Source organism: Cervus canadensis, chromosome 8 (genome assembly GCF_019320065.1).
Source record: "Cervus canadensis isolate Bull #8, Minnesota chromosome 8, ASM1932006v1, whole genome shotgun sequence".
In the NCBI taxonomy this organism is placed as follows: domain Eukaryota; kingdom Metazoa; phylum Chordata; class Mammalia; order Artiodactyla; family Cervidae; genus Cervus; species Cervus canadensis.
The window spans coordinates 40,249,648-40,267,785 of record NC_057393.1 but is presented as its reverse complement, the minus strand read 5'-3'; the positions used below and the strand labels follow the sequence as shown (position 1 = coordinate 40,267,785).

The following is an 18,138-nucleotide window of genomic DNA, read 5'->3' as shown; positions in this document are numbered from 1 at the left end:
TGTATACAGGTCAAGAAGAAACAGTTAGAACTGGACATGGAACAATTGGGAAAGGAATACATCAAGGCTGTATATTGTCACCCTGCTTATTTAGCTTATATGTAGAGTACATCATGTGAAACGCTGGGCTGGGAAATCAAAAGCAGGAATCAAGATTCTTGGGAGAAATATCAATGACTTCTGATATGGAGATGACACCACTGTAACGTCAGAAGGTGTAAAGGAACAAAAGAGCCTCTTGATGAGGGTGAAAGAGGAGAGTGAAAAAGCTGGCTTAAAACTCAACATTCAAGAAACTAAGATCATGGCATTTGGTCCCTTTGCTTCATGGCAAATAGAAGGGGAAAAAGTGGAAGCAGTGACAGACTTAATTTTTTGGGACTCCACAATCACTGCAGATGGTGACTGCAGCCATGAAATTAAAAGATGCCTGCTCCTTGGAAGGAAAACTATGATGAACCTAGACAGCATATTCAAAAGCAAGGACATCACTTTGCCTGTATAGTCAAAGCTATGGTTTTTCCAGTAGTTGTGTATGGATGTGAGAGTTGGACCATAAAGAAGGCTGAGCTCTGAAGAATTGATGGTTTCAAACTGTGGTGCTGGAGAAGACTTTTGAGAGTCCCCTGGACTGCAAGATGATCCTAAAGGAAACCAACTCTGAATATTCATTGGAAGGACTGATGCTAAAGCTGAAGCTCCAATACTTTGGTCACCTGATGCAAAGAAGTGAGTTACTGGAAAAGACCTTGATGTGGGAAAATTGAGGGCAGGAGGAGAAGGGGATGACAGAGGATGAGATGGTTGAATGGCATCGCTGACATAATGGATGTGAGTTTGAGCAAACTCTGGGAGATAGTGAAGAATAGGGAAGCCTGGCATGCTGTAGTCCATGGGATCACAAAGACTCTGACACGACTTGGTGACTGAACAACAACAACAATTCACGTCCAATGGTGTTCTAATTATTGACTTCAGAGGGGTTCAGTCTCCCAGACTGAATGGTGCAGGGACTGGGGAGCAACGGAGCCAGGCTTCAAGTGAGTCACCCTTTCTGGGTGTATAGGGCTTAACGGCCTTCTAGAATCTGCGTTCTGACATTTCCAAATCTCAGGCTTGAGTAGATTGGATTTCTGTCATGTGTGACATACCAAAGAGATACAATAATAACAATAGCTCCTTAATAGTAAAGGAGCACCTACTACGTGTCAGGCACTGTGACAAGCACTGGACATGCTTCAGTCTCATGTCACCGTCCCCTCAACCCTGTGAATTCCTTCATTTGATGAATGTGGCGACCAGGGCGCAGAGAGGTGAAGCAACTCGCCCAATGTGTCACAGGCAGGAAGTGGCAGAGCCGGAATCCCAAACCCAGTCCTCCTGACGCCAGCCTCCTTCCTCTGTACCTCTTAGCCCCTCCATACTGCCTCCACAGTTGGCAAGCCGGGTTGGATCACAGTCTGCAAGCAATTAGCAAAAGCAGCTCTCCAGCCCGTCTCAGAAACAATTCAATCTGTAAAAGGGGATGGGAAAGCCATCTTAAAAGAGAGCTTTTTCCTCCCCAGCTGCTTGAGGGGGAGCAGTCTGCCACAGGCTGCTGAGGGCAAGGAAGGGGCGGAATGTTCACTGAATGTTCATTCTCCTAATTGTTTTTCTATGACATGGAGCTCACACTCCAGGGAAAATGCAGGGGCCTGAATTGAAATGTCGTCCAAAGCCATTCAGCCAGGGCTTTAAAAGAAGCTTTTGTTGGGGAAAATCTCTTTATGGTCTTGACTCTCCCTGGGCTTAGGGTTGCCTGATAAAATACAGGATAATCAGTTCAACTTGAATTACAGATAAACAACAAATATTGTTTTAGTACAAGTATGTCCCATGCAATATTGGGGACATACTTATACTAAAACAGTGAATTGGGTGTCCTGTGTTTATCTTTGCAAATCTGCCAACCTTTTCTGAACTTCAAGGAGAAGCCTATTCCCTTCTGCCCTGACGGCTGACCAGAATCTGATAGATTATGTCAGAATCTAAGGATGCATTCTGAGGCTGCATGCTTATTCTATGCTGTTCCTTTAAGGAAACTTCGAAACAATGATGTAGGCCTGTAAATAATAATAATAAATAATCCTTTCAGGATCTGAGAAATGCCTTGAGGGTTTGGGGGGAATCAACTTTCCACTCAAGTTCCTGGAAGCTGCTCAGTGCAATTTGTATTTAATAAAGAGCAGGAGCATCGCTGCCACAGCGTCTTGGGAGAGCATCCCAGAGAGGAAGTGGGAGATGGCCCTGACCTCACTGGAGCAGAGGCTTCTTCCTCATAGTTTGGGTTGAACTCTAAGCTCCTCAAGACCAAGTGACAATGGAGGATGGGGTACAGGAGAGGGAAATGGGAGGATGGAGAAAGAAAAGGGGGCAGAAGAGAGAAGAGGCTTTGGTGGAAATTCAACATTGTTTGCTGCATTGCAGTGCTCCCAGCTTCCCTCTTAGTGATCAATCTGAGAGTGCATTCTTGGCACCAAGGCTCTCTTACTTGGATCCTTCTCTTTTCTTAGTTCCTGGCACCGTGAATTTGGCCATTTGCTGCATTGATGGACCATTCCAGGGAGTCCCCCTTCTAACCAGCAGTAGGCCAGCTGTCAGAGCCGCCTCTTCAAAAGGGAAGACACCCTGGGAGGAAGAGTATTTGCCAAGCAACTAAGTAGCCCCAAGTTTCCAGGTGTTTAGTGTATGCTGGTGGGTGTGCACAGCAGCGAATACAAGAAGCCATTGTGTTCTGCACTCTGAAGCTGGCCCAAGGCCTGGTAGCCAGGGTGGGTTGTGATTCACTGCAATTCAACACATTTTTATTGGACTTCTAAGTCCAATGCCCTGTGCTTAGCTTGTGTGTGTGCTAAGTCACTTAAGTTTTGTCTGACTCTTTGTGACCCTATGGACCATAGCCCACTAGGCTCCTCTGACCATGGAATGTTCCAGGCAAGAATACTGGAATGGGTTGCATGCCTTTCTCCAGGGGATCTTCCTGACCTAGGGATCAAACCTCACATCTCTTTAAGTCTCCTGCATTGGCAGAAGGGTTCTTCCCACTAGTGCCACCTGGGTGGGAAGCCCTGCTTAGCCTGTAGCAAATGTAAAGATTAGACAGATCCTGGCTTTCAAGGGACTTGAAATCTAACTGGGAATCAGGCAAAGAGACAGTAACATGACGGGCAGAGCAGGGTAAGTTTCCTTGAAGGAGTAACAGCCAAAGTTTTTAAGATGTTCAAGAGAGAATGAAAACATTTGGAGGGATCAGGAAAGATGTAATGGAGGAGGTGGCATTCAGAACGAGCTTTGATGGATGGGTGAGATTTAGTTAAGTCAGGCATGGAGAAGACATGTTTGGCAACCGGGGTTTTATTGTGTTTCATATAGAACTAAATTCATTCTTAACAGATATAAAATGAATTCCACTAATGGAAAGCAGGGTCATAACAGGAGTAGTATTCAAAGCTGACAAGCATGACCAATTTCATTATAATGCTTCCTCCTCTTGCAGTAGCCTTAGTGGTATCAATAAGTGACATGGTTGGCTAGAACAAAGCACCAAGCCCACGTGCCAGACGTGGTGCTGTGTGGTTTACATACCATATCTCACTCAATATGAATGAATAGCAGCTTCCTGAATAACATTATCATCTCAATTGCAAGTTGAAGAACATCGTCGAGATGGACCTAGAGATTATCATGCTCGGAGAAGTAAAACAGAAAGAAAAAGACAAATATTATATGATATCACTTACACATGGAATCTGAAATAAGATATAAATGAATTTATTTACAAAACAGACTCACAGACTTAGAAAACAAACTTATGATTACCAAACAGGAAAGGGGGTGGGGGAGGGATAAATTAGGAGTTTGAGATTAGCAGATACACACTACTGTGTATAAAATAGATAAACCTCAAGCTCCTACTGTGTAGCACAGGGAACTATATTCAATATTCTGTAATAAAAATGGAAAAGAATATATATATATGAATCACTTCGCTCTATATTAGAAACTAATATGACATTTTAAATCAACTATATATATATATAAAAAAAGAATATGATTGAGTCAATTTATGCAAAATGCCTATCCACCCATCTACTCAGATCCAGGTAGTCTTCCACTGATATTACAATGCAATTTATCTATTATTTTTTCCTCCAAGTTTTTTCATTGATATACAATCTTTGGCAATGTTTAATTCAGTAAAAATGGCCAATATGGATTATGCGAGTGTTCAGTCATCTCAGACCCTGTGACCCCCAAGGACTGTAACCTGCCAGGCTCCTAGTCTATGGGATTTCCCAGCCAAGAATACTAGAGTAGGTTGCCATTTCCTCCACCAGGGAATCTTCCCTACCCAGGGATTGAACCTGTGTCTCCTGCATTGCAGATGGATTTTTTACCACTGAGCTATCAGAGAAGCAACATGGACTGATAGGTAAACTAATTACTCCATTTTTCCCTTTATTTATATTATAAAAGTATAACACATGTGGAATGGTACTGAAATGTGTTTTGCTAAAACACAGGTTTTGGTTTGGGGAGGCATGTGCTATTTTGAGCCCTTGTTATCTCTGTGTACTCTTGTATGTGCAAATATAACACACGTGCTTAATTAAGAAATGATATAGGAAGTTTTTGGTAGTTCCTGATCAATATTTGTCTACCTCTTTAGAAATTTTTGTTCTTTCAGTAGAGTATTTATGTGAAGATAGATATTGAAAACTTGTATTATACTTTAATACTTTAATAAGATATGGGAAGTTTTCTAAAATATTTTAAGGAAACTGAGGTATAACAGTGTTTGAAAGTGACTGGGTTTTGCTTGTGTCATAAAGTTCTGAAAAGAAAAGCCGTGGCTCTTTTAAGAAAGAGGCAGAAAACTTTGGCAGCCTGTAAACGCTGTTGGCACACTCCGTGGAGTACAAGCCACTTTCCATGTGAAGGAAGTCTTGGTAAAGGAAGAAGAGGTAGATCTCTGAGCTGTTTTTATGGGGGCCTAAGTAACCATTTTCTGATTTAGGAAAAAAAAGTTCACAGGAAAAAGACTATTATATAGCCTTGATGGTTTAGCTTTTTTTTAAATAGCTAATCATCTTCAAGGGATCAAAATGCTTGTTGTTGTTGTTTTTAACTAATCAGCAAAAGGAAGGGATACCCCAGAAAGTAGCACTTCAGATATAATGATGGCATACCAAGGTAGATGGTTGCCTTCTCACAGGTGACTCAGCAGAGATGCTACTCAGAGAGCCAGTGGAAAAAAATCAGGGCTCAGTGGAGATCTCAAGCAACTGACTTATTCTCTTCACATTTGCATTTCCCCAGCCAGTAAACAAGCCTCCTACTGTTATTTCATGGGGCTGATATGAAAATGTACTTTCTCAACAAATAGGTATTGAGCATCTCTCGTGTATCAGCCCTCCTCAAATAAAAAAGACAGGCTCTACCTCCATGGAGTCATTAAATGTGAGGATGCCTACAGAGTCCACTGAAAGGAATCAACACCTGCTGTGGGGGAAGGCTATCGTTGGGATGACAAGAAGAGCAAGTGTCAGTAAAGGCCCATTTTCTGGGCCTCTTTTGGAAGAACACCCCCAGCTGAAGCCCTGATACACAGAATGCCTCTTAGCAGTTCAGTGTTTAGGTAAACTCCCACAATGGGCTTTCCTTAGGCCTGGAAGTAGGATGGCACCGGGCAAAGTGGTCACTGATAACAACGTTTTGTAGGAGAAAGATCCTCAAATTCCATTTCTGGGGTTAGAATTTCTTATTTCATTCAACTTCCTATATTGACATATTTGTTATGTATGCAAGTCATTAGTTAATAAGTGGTTAGATCATGTATGTGGATATTTTAACAGTTTCTTTCTCCCTCCCTCCCTTTCCTCCTTTCTTTTTCTTTTTCCTCACTTGCTCTCTCTCTCCCCCTCCTTTTATTCCTTGCTTCTTTCTTAGTACAAGAAGCATCAAGACTAGGTCTTGTATTCTAAAAGCCTAATTAGTTCATCTACAAAGTATCTCTCCTATCAAAGGCTTCTCAGAAATGGCTGTTATGAGCCTATTAGAAATTAATCAGCGTCTCTGTCAATCAACAAAAATGTCACTGCGGTGTTGGAATATCTGTACACTTGTTATCTTATTTTACTGCACAAAACACATCATTCCCTCTTAAATTCTGGTATCTAAGCCTAACTTGAGATCACAGAAAAGCTCTTCTAAGACAACATTTCTTCTAAATACAGACTGTAAAAAAATAGCAGAGAATGACACTTTTTGTGTACTGCAACTTCAGCTGTCAAAAGGTACAGACCAGACTATATTTTTAACATCTATCAGAGAATGAATTGATCTGGCAACAAATAGTTATTGAGTGATTTGTGCAAAAGTCCATGTTGGATCCTGAGGGGGCCACCCCTAAAATTTAAGCAACAAAAAATAAGACAGAACTTTTCCTTTGCAGGACCATGAAGTTGGGAAGGTAACAAAAAGTTAATTAACAACTCAAAGGCAAGTGACAATCGTCTCCCTCCAAAAATGACAAAGCACAGAGGATCAGGAAAGCTTTGTGAGGAAAGTTGTCCTTCAAACACAGGTAGGGTTTAGGTAACTCATTTTCTAAAACTTGTATAATGACAAATTGGGGACAAATGTCTTCCTAGCAACCTCAGCTGCCATGTGGTACACAACAGACTGTATTTCTCATATTTATCAGCTAAGAAATTCATCAGTCAACAAGCATTCCTTGAGTATCTGCTTTGTACAAGAACCAATGTTGGATCTTTTAAATTTGTTTTTTGATTTTGGAACTTAATGAATTTCAGAACATATGTGTTGACTATTTGGAGGACAGATTTTTCAACCTCTGTCATGTTCTGGGAGAAGTTGATCTCAGCTTTCAAGAGCCAACCGACTCCCCAGTGCCTCTGAGGCGATACAGCTGGCCCCTCCCAGAGAACAGATCACTTGAAAGCCCAAGTGTAAGAATGATGACATTCTACTGATACCTTCTCCACTCATAGAAACTTTGTATCTGAGTGAAAGGGAAGTTGAGGCTAAGAGACCGAAGATTCTGGAGGGGCCACTTCCTTAAACTTTATAGCAAGAGAGGTTCCCCGCATCAGACAGCGGAATTACTTTAGAAGAACCTCGTGCACAATAAATAACGTGGTAATTCCCAATGTGAAAACACAGACTCACTTCTTGTTCATTCCCAAGTCCATGGACCCAAGCCATGAATGAAGAGTTCTGGCTCATTAAGAAGGACAGATTATTGGGTATGCTGTGGAGCCACCCGGGTTTTAGGAGGCTGGGAGTGGGTTACACAAAGCAACACAGAGTGAGAAAGTAAGATGTTTGGAAATATTTTTCTGCTTCAAGTGCTGTGATTGCAAGCATTTTCTTAGCCCTGTGGAATTCCTTTAACAGCCTGGGGATTTCTAGGTTTCTAAGAAGCTTGAGGTGGTTGTTAACCTAATACACAGTCGGAGGGAGCCAAGACGGCCTCCCCATGCCAGCTGTGTGGTAGGATGTCTTCTTAAAAGGCTCTTTAAAATCAAGTGTGTAAGGGAATCCTTCATTCCTGAACTAGGGCCTCTGAAACTGGGTCAATGGTTCTTATCCTCATCTTCCTGCTTGCTTTGCTAAAGCACAGTGTAAGCAAATAAATATCAACGAATTGCTTAATGATTTTCATAAGGCTCCATCTTTTCAAGGCAAGGGGCTCTCCTGAAATGTTTGATCTACTCCATATGAATCTGTTTTCCAAATGGCCAGCACATGTCGAGGCCTGCTGTCCTCTGGGTTACAGGAAGACGTCTTTGATGGGTTAACCGCAGAGTAACTGAACTCTTTTTTCAAGTCCCTTTCAAAAGTTCCTTTGTCCTGCGGTGGATCCTGCCACTTGGATGGTTATGGCAGGAGATTGCTCCTGGCAAAGGGTTCTAGTATATTCTCCCTCTGATCTGGGTTTTGTCCCTGGTAATGCCATCTGTAATCTGGTGTCCCAAAGGTTTAGGCACCAGGCAGTTGTGAAATAATTACCAAACTCTAGACGGGCCACTTGTACTTTTCCAGCACTCTCCACCCAATTCATGCCTGAATGAATTTCCTTAAAGCCCAATGAAGTCATCATCATTCTCAACTGCCTCAGGGAAGACTGGTCTTCCTATTAATGAAACTGGTTGGCAGCTGCCTGATGCTGCCTTCTCTAGGATGACTGCTTCCAAGTTGCCTTCCATGCTCTGTAGTCTTGTCCACTGGGAAAAGAATGGGTGGTGGGATGTTTAGCCAGCCAATGACTTTCTGGACACTTTGCACATACATAGGAAAGTGGTGATTTCATTTGGTTTACTTCTACAGATTTTGATATGTATTCAAGTCACAGCATAATAAGTGGGATATATGTTGATATAACGAAGTTGGGAGAGCAAACTGAGGAAATGAAGGGGGAAGAAAAAGGTTATTCTGGTAGCTGCCAGCCTATGAACACAGTGCCTTGGGCACATGGGAATCACTGAGGACCAAAGTATTACAAATTTTGTGACTTCCTATACAGATTAAATCTGTTGTGAACAAAGCTTAATTTTTAATGCAAAGATGTAATAACTATTTAGAAAAACAACAAAATATGTGATAGAGCAAGATTTAAGAAAACAGAAACATCTTTCCCTCTTTGCTCTGTTTTCAATGTTAAAAATATTGGTATCGGCAATATTACCATTATTAGGTACTTCTTAACCCTAGATTAACTATTCCGTGGTAGACTTTATTTTTTCTTGCTTACTGTGATGCTGGATACACAAAAGCCTCAGCTCCTTACTCATTCATACACTCTGTACACTGTTGGTATCTTTGGCCAAGTTCAGTAAACATTAAGTGGCAACTTTGTCAGGCCCAGCTCTACTGTGGGCTTCAAAATCTGGTAATTCTCCTCTCTCTCTCTCCTGTTATTAATTGAAACCCAGTGATGGCAAAAGCTCTTTTTCAGGCTGATGGCACTCATTTCTCTTAGTAATGTCCCCCTCATGCAAGACTTCCCCTTTGCTGATACCAGAAAAACCTTCAAATCACACGAGAAGGTCACGCACAGCAACGAAGAGTAGCCCCCGCTCATCACAACTAGAGAAAGCCTGTGTGCAGCAACAAAGACCCAGAACAGCCAAAAATTGAAAATAAATAAATATATATATCATTAAAAAAAAAAAAACAAACCCTTCAAACTGCATTTTCAATTTTGACTAATTGAATTACCATCCACAGAGCCACCTAATTCAGAAAGCTGGGAGTCATAAGGGACTCCTCATTATGATCCTTCTCCCATATCCAGTCAATTAACAGCTTCTATCAGTCTTTCTCTTAACTATTGCTGAAATTTGCCCTCCCTCTGTCTCTACCAGTAGTCATATGTGGATGTGAGAGTTGGACCATAAAGAAGGCTGAACGCCAAAGAATTGATGCTTTTGAACTGTGGTGTTGGAGAAGACTCAATCTTGAGAGTCCCTTGGACTGCAAGGAGATCCAACCAGTCCATTCTAAAGGAAATCAGTCCTGAATATTCACTGGAAGGCCTGATGCTGAAGCTGAAGCTCCAATACTTTGGCCACCTGATGCAAACAGCTGATTCATTAGAAAAGACCGTGATGCTGGGGAAGACTGAAGGCAGGAGGAGAAGGGGATGACAGAGGATGAGATGGTTGGATGGCATCACTGACTTGATGGACATGAGTTTGAGTAGGTTTTGGGAGATGATAGAGGACCCGGGAGGCCTGGTGCTCTGTGGTCCATGAGATTGCAAAAAGTCAGACATGACTGAGAGACTGAGCAACAACTGTCTCTACCATCAGGACTTTCCTCTGGCCTCCAAAGGGTGTGTCTCACACCTGGCTTTGCCACAATGACCTCCTAATCATTCTATCTGCCTCCATTCTCTTTCTTCTCATCTACTAGCTTCCTTTTTTGTACCAAGCTCAGAATGTCTTTACGTGCACTAAAATATAATAACTAATAAGCCATAAAGCTAGGATTCAAATCAGTTGGCAAAATATTTTTTAAAATTATGAATAGGAACAGGATTTTCCTGAATGTGTCCCATTATCAATTGTAATATGTCAATGTGATAAATTATATGATTGATTTTCTTATGTTAAACAATTCTTGCATCCATATGAAACATATTTTATATGCTATTTATATAATATATACCCACTCATTTTGGATTTCTTGCTTATATTTATTTAATATTTTTGCACCTTTGTCCATATGTGAGATTGAGTCTTATTTTGTCCTTGTCTGGTTTTGACATCAGGATTGTAATGACTTTATAAAACACATTGGCCAGTTTTCTCTCATTTTGTATTCCCTAGAATGGCTATTTGTTAGGGGTTATTATTTCTTCCTTGAAATTTTTTGGGGAAAAAATGTCCACAAAACCTTCTGGAGCTAGTAGTCTTTGTGGTATATTTTTGATTGTTGAGTTAATTTTTCCCCCTTACTGGTCATAGATTTATTCAGTGTCAGTTTCTTCTCAAGTTTATTTCCATAGTTTATGCTTTCTAAAAATTGTATGGTGTACCAGTATTTCAAATATATTGGTCTGCAACTGTTCATGTCATTCCCTTATGACTTTTAAATATTTACTTTTTCTGCTTCAGTGTCCCTTTTCATATCTAGCCCTGTTTATTTCTGCCTCTTAAAAAAAAAATCAATCATGCAGGAGTTTGTCTATTTAATTACTTTTTTGGAACAACCGGCTTTTCATTTTGTTGATCAGATGACCAACCATTCATTCTTGACAGCACCACAAGAGTAATTTTTTGGAAACTCAAATCCACTTTCGAAAACCCATCAGTGGCTCACCACACCACAGCCAAGGCCCGGCCTCCCAACTACTTTGCCAGTTCATCTCTACACACTTAGTCCGTCTGCTCTGCCCTCCAGCAATATCAGATTCCTTCTGGGCCCCAAAATGTCAGCTCATTTCATGCTCTGTGCCTTTGTACAGACTTTGCTTTTTTCTTCCATTATCCACTTAGTTAAAATCTTTAAATTCCAGCTCAAGTTTTCCTCCTTTGTGAAGCTTTTCCTGACCTCTCTTTAGGTAATTACGTACCTCTCTTTTTTGGGCCTGGTACATATTCATATTTTTCATCTACCATGCTGTTTTGTTTATGTGTCTGCCTCTACTTCTGGACCACAAGATACCCTTCAGGCAGGTGCAGTCCATTTTTCATCTTTAATATTACTAGCACTGTTATTTTAATACCCCCATGTCTTTTGCTTCATCAAAATGAAAGATAAAAAAATTGAGAAAATAGGATTCTATGTCTTTTCCCTCTATTTGAAGAAAGGTCAGCAGCCACACCCTTCAAATAAGAAATTAACTGAATTAGCTTCACTCTTCCTGCTTTGTCAACAGGCACTCAGCACTGAACACCCTGTGTGCTAATATCTTTAACTTTCCAACTTTTCAAACCACTATTTTCCTCTTATAAGAGCCAAACTATTTTATGTCTGGACATCTCCATGCACTTCAAATATCAAGGGTACATATTGTCTTCCTCACAGAGTTTATTTATAAACCTGCACACTATTAATTAAAAAGAATGCTAGCATTTCATTACCAACCCCACTACCTTCATATTTAGGCAAACTATTGCAAGTAGGTAATTCAAAGAAACCTCTGTTTTATCTCCCCCTGGTAGCTCAGATGGTAAAGAATCTGCCTGCAATGCAGGGAACCCAGGTTTGATCCCTGGGTCAGGAAGATTCTCTGGAGAAGAGCATGGCAACCTACACCAGTATTCTTGCCTGAAGAATCTCATGGACAGAGAAGCCTGGTGGGAAACAGTCCATGAGGGTCACAAAGAGTCGGACACGACTGAGCAACAACACTTAACTCTGTTTTAGCTCAGAGTTTTTCTCATCTAGAAATTTATACTTTACAACAATCAACCTAGATATGAATACACAGAATAAGCCACGTGGTTGTGAAACATGGAAGTCAGAAACCTAAAATTGAATCCTAGTTCACCACATACACATCAAGTCAAAAACTTTAATCAGTGTTAGCCCCATCAGTAATATAGTGGCTATCATACTTACCAGGTACTTGTGAGGGTTAATTCACATAGCATAGGGAAAATGCCTTGCTCAGTGCCAGCACCACGGCACATCAACACTCACCATTTTTTTACTGGCATGATAAAACAGAATCACCACTATACCTACTGTTCACATGACAATTTCATATTTACAGCATTATTACCAAGGCCTTCAACCTAATTAAAGAAAATCCTACTTTGCTTGAGACTCTGCTTCCTGAACTTCTTGGCCTGGAGCAACCGTTTTTGCTAATCCATTTTACTTTCATTGTTTTAGTCAAAGGACAATTAATCAGACACTGGGATTTGGGAGTCTTGAGTCCCATTTTGAGCATGCACAGTCTGGTGACCTTGAACAATCAGTGGAATGATGCTCTTTTGTGAACATTTTTTTCTGCCTTGCCCCGAAGGCAAAGCATTCGTCGTATCCCTCCTTTCTGCCTGCTCAGCACTAGCTTGGCAATGCTCGTTACCCCAAACCAGGACATCGATGTTTTAATTCACAAGAAAAATTCAATTCATGGACTATCTCTTTCCCTCTGAACTGTGGGGGAAAGGCAAGTGACCAAGCCTGAAGGTTCAGCAGAAAGCCTTGGCCAATATCCCTTTAAAGTTACAGCCTTTCCACAAGGACAGCTGCCCTTTCACCGACACTTCGTTTTACTGCTGGAAAGGAGACCTTCTCTGCACTCTATACCTCCACCTGAACTGCTCGGTAATTGCCAGTCATTCTGTTTCTCCAATCACCCTCGACAGCTACATGCACATCACCCATCCCGTTCGCTGTCTAAATCAGAGGGCCGAGGAAAAGTCCCTGTGGGAAGCGTGCAGAGCCAGCAGCTGCGTTGGGCCCGGCCAGCTGAACTTCAGCCTGCTCCTTGGCTCAGCTCCAGGACTGATAAAGCCTTTGCTAAGCTTTAGATTTCCCAGGCTTTTGCGAGCGAAACGAACGACCACTTTCGCTTGTCTTGATGGCCTCTCTGCGTTCTTTGGGCCTCTTAACTCCCGTCTTGAGCAGGAAGAGAGTGAGGGGGACCCCGTATGGGGTCCACATGCTTCCAGCCTCCATCAAGTTGTCCAGCGAAGGCCGACCTACATTCCAGTGACACACGCAGATCAGAGGAGGACAGTACTGCCCGGGGAGCCGCCCACCTCTCCTCCTCCTCCTTCCTCAGCCCTGAAGGCAGCCAGATCTGTACACGAAGTCCTCTCTTGTCAAACTAAGCCATGACAGGGCTCTGGGGTTGGGGGGTGGGGTTTATTTAGGAGGAGAGCCCCCCAAAGCCTGAGCCTCAGGGTCATCCCTCACTGTCTCTCCTCCGGGGAGCATAGCAGTAACCAGGAGAGTGCAGAAAAGTCCACCTCTTGAGTTTGTTCAAAATGATTGCCTTCCAGCCATTGTTTTTGGACCGAACTGCTGAGTTTCTTTAGAGTGGGCAGATGGCAGGATCCTGGAGGTGTAAAACAGATACAAAAAACAAGATGATTCAAACAGAAGGAATGTGTATCAACCCTGCTGGATCATCCTGATATTAATCGGGAGAATCGGCTTTTTTTCTTTTCTTTTTTTTGATTTTCTTTCCAGGATGTTTAAAGTTTTTAGGCTTTCCACGCTGCACCCCCGCCCTTTTTAAAAAAGAACACTATGTATAAATCGGCCACTTTTAGGGCTTTGGCTGGGAATGCTGGTGTCGTTTTTTTTGTCTTCAGCTTATTTTGAGGACGAGCCCAGTTGAAAGATCCTAGAATAAGACCACTCTCTTTGAGTGGACGGAGGAAAGTGAAAATGGAACCCCTAGAGAGGCAAGCTGAGCAAAGCTGGGCAGCCAGGGCTGATGCCATCCAAAATACAGGAACCATGCCTGAAAGAGATAATTTCAAGTTGAGCTGTGGTTTACCACAGTGTCCTCGTGATCAGTCGAGTGGTCAGATGTCAGGGGTGACTGAAAATAAGTTCATTTTCCCACAGTGAAAGAAAAAAAAAAGAACAGTTTTGCGCCAATGAAACCCACACATGCACATTTCAGAGTTTGGTTGGAGCAGAAAATGTACCATCATCCTTGTGACTTTTGTGAGGAAAGCTGAAGAAGAAACAACAGCTACTTGTTTTTGATTAGCCTAACAGTTTATCCACCCTACTCCCCCTTTATTTTCCCCTAATGATCACAAGTCACCTTTCATGGTGTAATTGCTTGGCTCCAACGTTGGTTTGATTCAAAAGATCTTCTGGGAGCAAGGGTTATGCGTTTATGTCATGACATTGCTGGAGAGGAGAAGAGGAGTCACAGACTGATCTCAGGTTGAAGGGTTTGAGATTGCGGGTAGCCAGAACTTCCTCCTTCTACCTCTGGCGCAGTCTGGTTTTAGGGCGGCAGCTGCATGCCTCAAAGGCATCTTTTCCCACTGGGTGTGAGCAGGAGGACTCTGGGAATCAAAGCGTTAAAATGTCATCTGCAATGGGAAAATGGCTTAACCGCAAATGCATCCTGTACTGGCCTAGTTATGTGTTACTGTGTGTGTGTACTTTTTTTTTTTTTTTTTCATTTCAAAACTCTTGTCTTTCATGAACTCATATCCTAAAATGTCTCCTTTCTAATTTAGTGTGAGGGATTCCATCCACGACTCACCACTCAGAACAGGGTGCTTCGTCTCATCACGTCTGCCAGAGAAAACACTGAATATCTCAGAGGTGCTAACAGAGCATCAAATCACTGATCGGAAGCCCAAAGGCTTGATTTGGAAATCATAGACCAGGCAACTGGAAACCCCACTGTCCCGGTGCCTTTTCTTTCTATCTTTTTGTTCTTAATGTCTCCTGACCTGGTCTCCCCAATCTCACTGAACCCTGCAGCACCTTGAGCAATTCAGTGGCTGTAAAGCCCCCTGCCAACTTTGTTTTGGCTGCACTTGCAACCCACATAGGGGAGAATTAAGTGAAGACATCACAGGGCTAATAGTGCGCCTCTGTGCAGTGGTAGCAGAACGGTAGAAAAAGGTGACATCATGGTTATTCCAGAACTTCAGGTCTGCAGTGCAAAGCGGCTTCCCCGCTGTACATCAGAGTCAGAACCTGGATTGGAGACAAAAACAACTCTCTCTTTTCATAAATATCTGCTCTAGAGCTCAAAAAATATTCTGAGTGCAATGGCTCAGAAATGGTCTCTTTCCTTGGAGACCCATCTGATTTTCCAAATCCAATCACAAACTTTTTAATAGCGTGTCATGAACCTCTCAGCTCATTATTTCTCTTCAAAGCCCTCTGGTTTGCCAGCTTAGAGGCTGTGAAGTGTTGTTTGATGATGTGCTGTACCATAAATAAACGCATAGTACATGCTAAAATCCATCCTTCACTACTCTGGCTTTCCCACTAGGAATACTGCCATATAATCAGGGATGTGTGATTTGTAGCAATTGCTCTAGATTGAGGGTTTTTTTTTTTTTAAACACATTCAGTCTGTAATGTAAGTAATAGAACAGATTTATCACATTTATCTAAATCCCATTTTTTTCTCTTCCTGATCCTGCCCCTCTCCTCCTCTTATGTTTAGGACATTGGAAGATGGAGAAATATAGACAGCCCCCTTCCCCTCAAACTAGCAAACACAGTTTTAACCATTCCCTTACTGCAGGAAATCATTACATGTCTCTAATGCCCAGTGTTCCCTCTGATGTTTTGAAGTTGTGAGCAGACAATCATTTTACATGTGTAACCAGCCATGAAGGTTGCAGCATCAAGAGTGGAGGTTACTCTTATAATCAAATAAAGCTCACCAAGCTAATCTGACATGTGTTTTGACTAATTTTTTTTATTGTATGGTAATTAGGCAAAAATGGTAAGCAGTTGACCCAAATAACTGTCCATTGTATTGTTTGTTGCAAATAACGGTGAGATTAAGATGGTTTGAGGTGGGGCAGGGGTAGGGACATAGAAACACATGAATCCTATTCTTAATCAGACTCCTTTCCCTGCAGTCATGGAGGGAAATATACAAGGAGAGAATAAGGGTGTGCAAAAGATCTTTTTATTCATACCCGGGGCTTGGACATAAAGATTGCATGACCCAATGAAGCATCGCTAGAAAAAATGCCTTGGCTTGGGCTCCATGCTGTCCCAGGACTAGGACCCAAACGGTCCAGGTCTTGCTACCAAATTTAGGCCTGCTGACGGGCAACAATGGCATCACCTGGGATCTTGTTAGAAATGTAAACTTGTGTAACTATCCCCCCACACCCCTACCCCTCAACCCTCCATAGCCAGAATATGGATTATAACCAGATCTTCACTGATTTTTACGCAAATTCAAGTCGAAGAAGCACAGCCCCAATTTATTCTGTCCTCCTTCTCTAGATCAGTGCTTCTCGAACTGTGGTCCCTGGGTCAGCAACACCATTGACACCTGGAAACTTGTTAGGCAGACACATTTCCTAGTCCTAACACAGACCTACTGAACCAGAAAGAGAGGGCCCTGCCTAGCATTCCATAGTTTAAAAGGCCCTTTGGGTAACTCTGAGGTCACTGAAACCTGAGAACCACGACTCTAGGTCAAGAGTTCTCAAGCTTTCATACGCACTCAATCACTTAGGGACTTTGAAACCTCCTGATGCTCAGGCTGAATCAGAATTCAGAATCTCTAGCACTGAGTGCCTGGCATTAGTAGTTTTTAAAGCTCCTCCAGTCATTCTAAGGGGCTTTCTAGGTGGCTCAGTGGCTAAAGAATGCATCTGCAATGTAAGAGACACAGGACATGCAGATTCGATCTCTGGGTCAGGAAGATCTCTTGGAGGAGGGCATGGCAACCCACTCCAGTAATCCTGCCTGGAGAATCTCATGGACAGAGGACTCTGGAGGGCTACAGTCCATGGGGTCATAAAGAGTCAGACATGACTGAAGTGACTGAGCACTCACGAGATTGAAAGTCACCAGGCTAGAGCACCCTCCCTAATGTATTCATTTATTTTTCAGTCTGAGCTTCTCAGTGCTGGCCTCGTGGAAGAAAGACTGTTGAGAAACAAGAGGAGCTACCCAAGTACAGGTATGTTTATCCTCTTCCTACATGGCTCTTTCTTTAAAAATGTGGTTCATTCAGAGCCTTTGATTTTGACCGATGGTGCTCATAAAGAGTGGGGTGAGTGAGAGGAGTTGTGAACTTCTGACCATTAGAGGCAAAACCACTTTCCAGTTTTCCAGGATCTTTAAACGGAAGCCATTTGAGTATTTCCCATGTCCTCACATACACACCCAGGATAGGCTCACACACTTGCTTGACTAATGCTACTAAACATGCTCTGAAGCAGTGGAATTTGGTATCATGGCAGAGGTGGTAAGAAGCACATGTGTGCATGCTAAGTCCAACTCTATGACCCTATGGACTATAGCCCACCAGGCACCTCTGTCAATGGATTTCTCCAGAAAAGAATACTGGTGTGGGTTGCCATGCCCTTCTCCAGGGGATCTTCCAGACCCAGGGATTGAACCCACATCTCTTATGTCTCCTGCATTGGAAGCTAGGTTCTTTACCACTAGCACTGCCTGGGAAGCCCATTAAGCACAGAAGCAGCCAAATAATCATGTAATTACAATCATGATGAGCACCACAGAGGAGAAATATGGGAGGCCATTAGAGGGTATAATATGGGGCTGGGGCCTAACTTACTTTTGAGTGACCTGTGTAAGCTGGGGCCTGAAGGGTGAGGAATTACCCAAGCCAAGAAGTGGGAAAGTCATGCTAGAGGAAAGATGTATGCAAAGGCCCTGAAGTTAGGAAGAACTTGATGAGTTAAGGAGTTGAAAGAAGGTGAATAAGGCCAGAACGAGGAAAGCAAGAGAGATGATGGAAGGAGAGATAAGGCTGGAGATGTACTGGTTGATTCAGGGCCCTGAGAAAGACAAGGGATGTTATTCTCAGAAAAGACTGAAGTGCATACAACTGATCAAGCATAAATATGGTACACCCGGTAAAACTATTAATACTGGCTTCATCTGTGGTAATAGAAAAGGCTTCCCTGA

The 18,138-nt window shown here is 42.4% G+C and overlaps 1 protein-coding gene across 2 annotated transcripts in view; it reads right to left on the bottom strand.

Annotated features, from left to right (window-relative positions):
- Positions 1 to 11,855: 11,855 nt before the first annotated feature.
- The window catches only part of RNLS (renalase, FAD dependent amine oxidase), a 301,302-nt gene continuing 295,019 nt past the window's right edge, over positions 11,856 to 18,138 (bottom strand). The window contains exons 9-10 of one of the 2 annotated variants that reach the window (XM_043476086.1): positions 14,306 to 14,555; positions 11,856 to 13,582 (exon numbers count right to left, since the gene is read on the bottom strand). In XM_043476086.1, coding sequence (XP_043332021.1) covers positions 14,427 to 14,555 — 129 coding nt within the window. In that variant the 3' untranslated portion in view covers positions 11,856 to 13,582; positions 14,306 to 14,426. The remainder of the gene's footprint in view (positions 13,583 to 14,305; positions 14,556 to 18,138) is intronic. The other variant, XM_043476088.1, reaches the window with a different exon arrangement.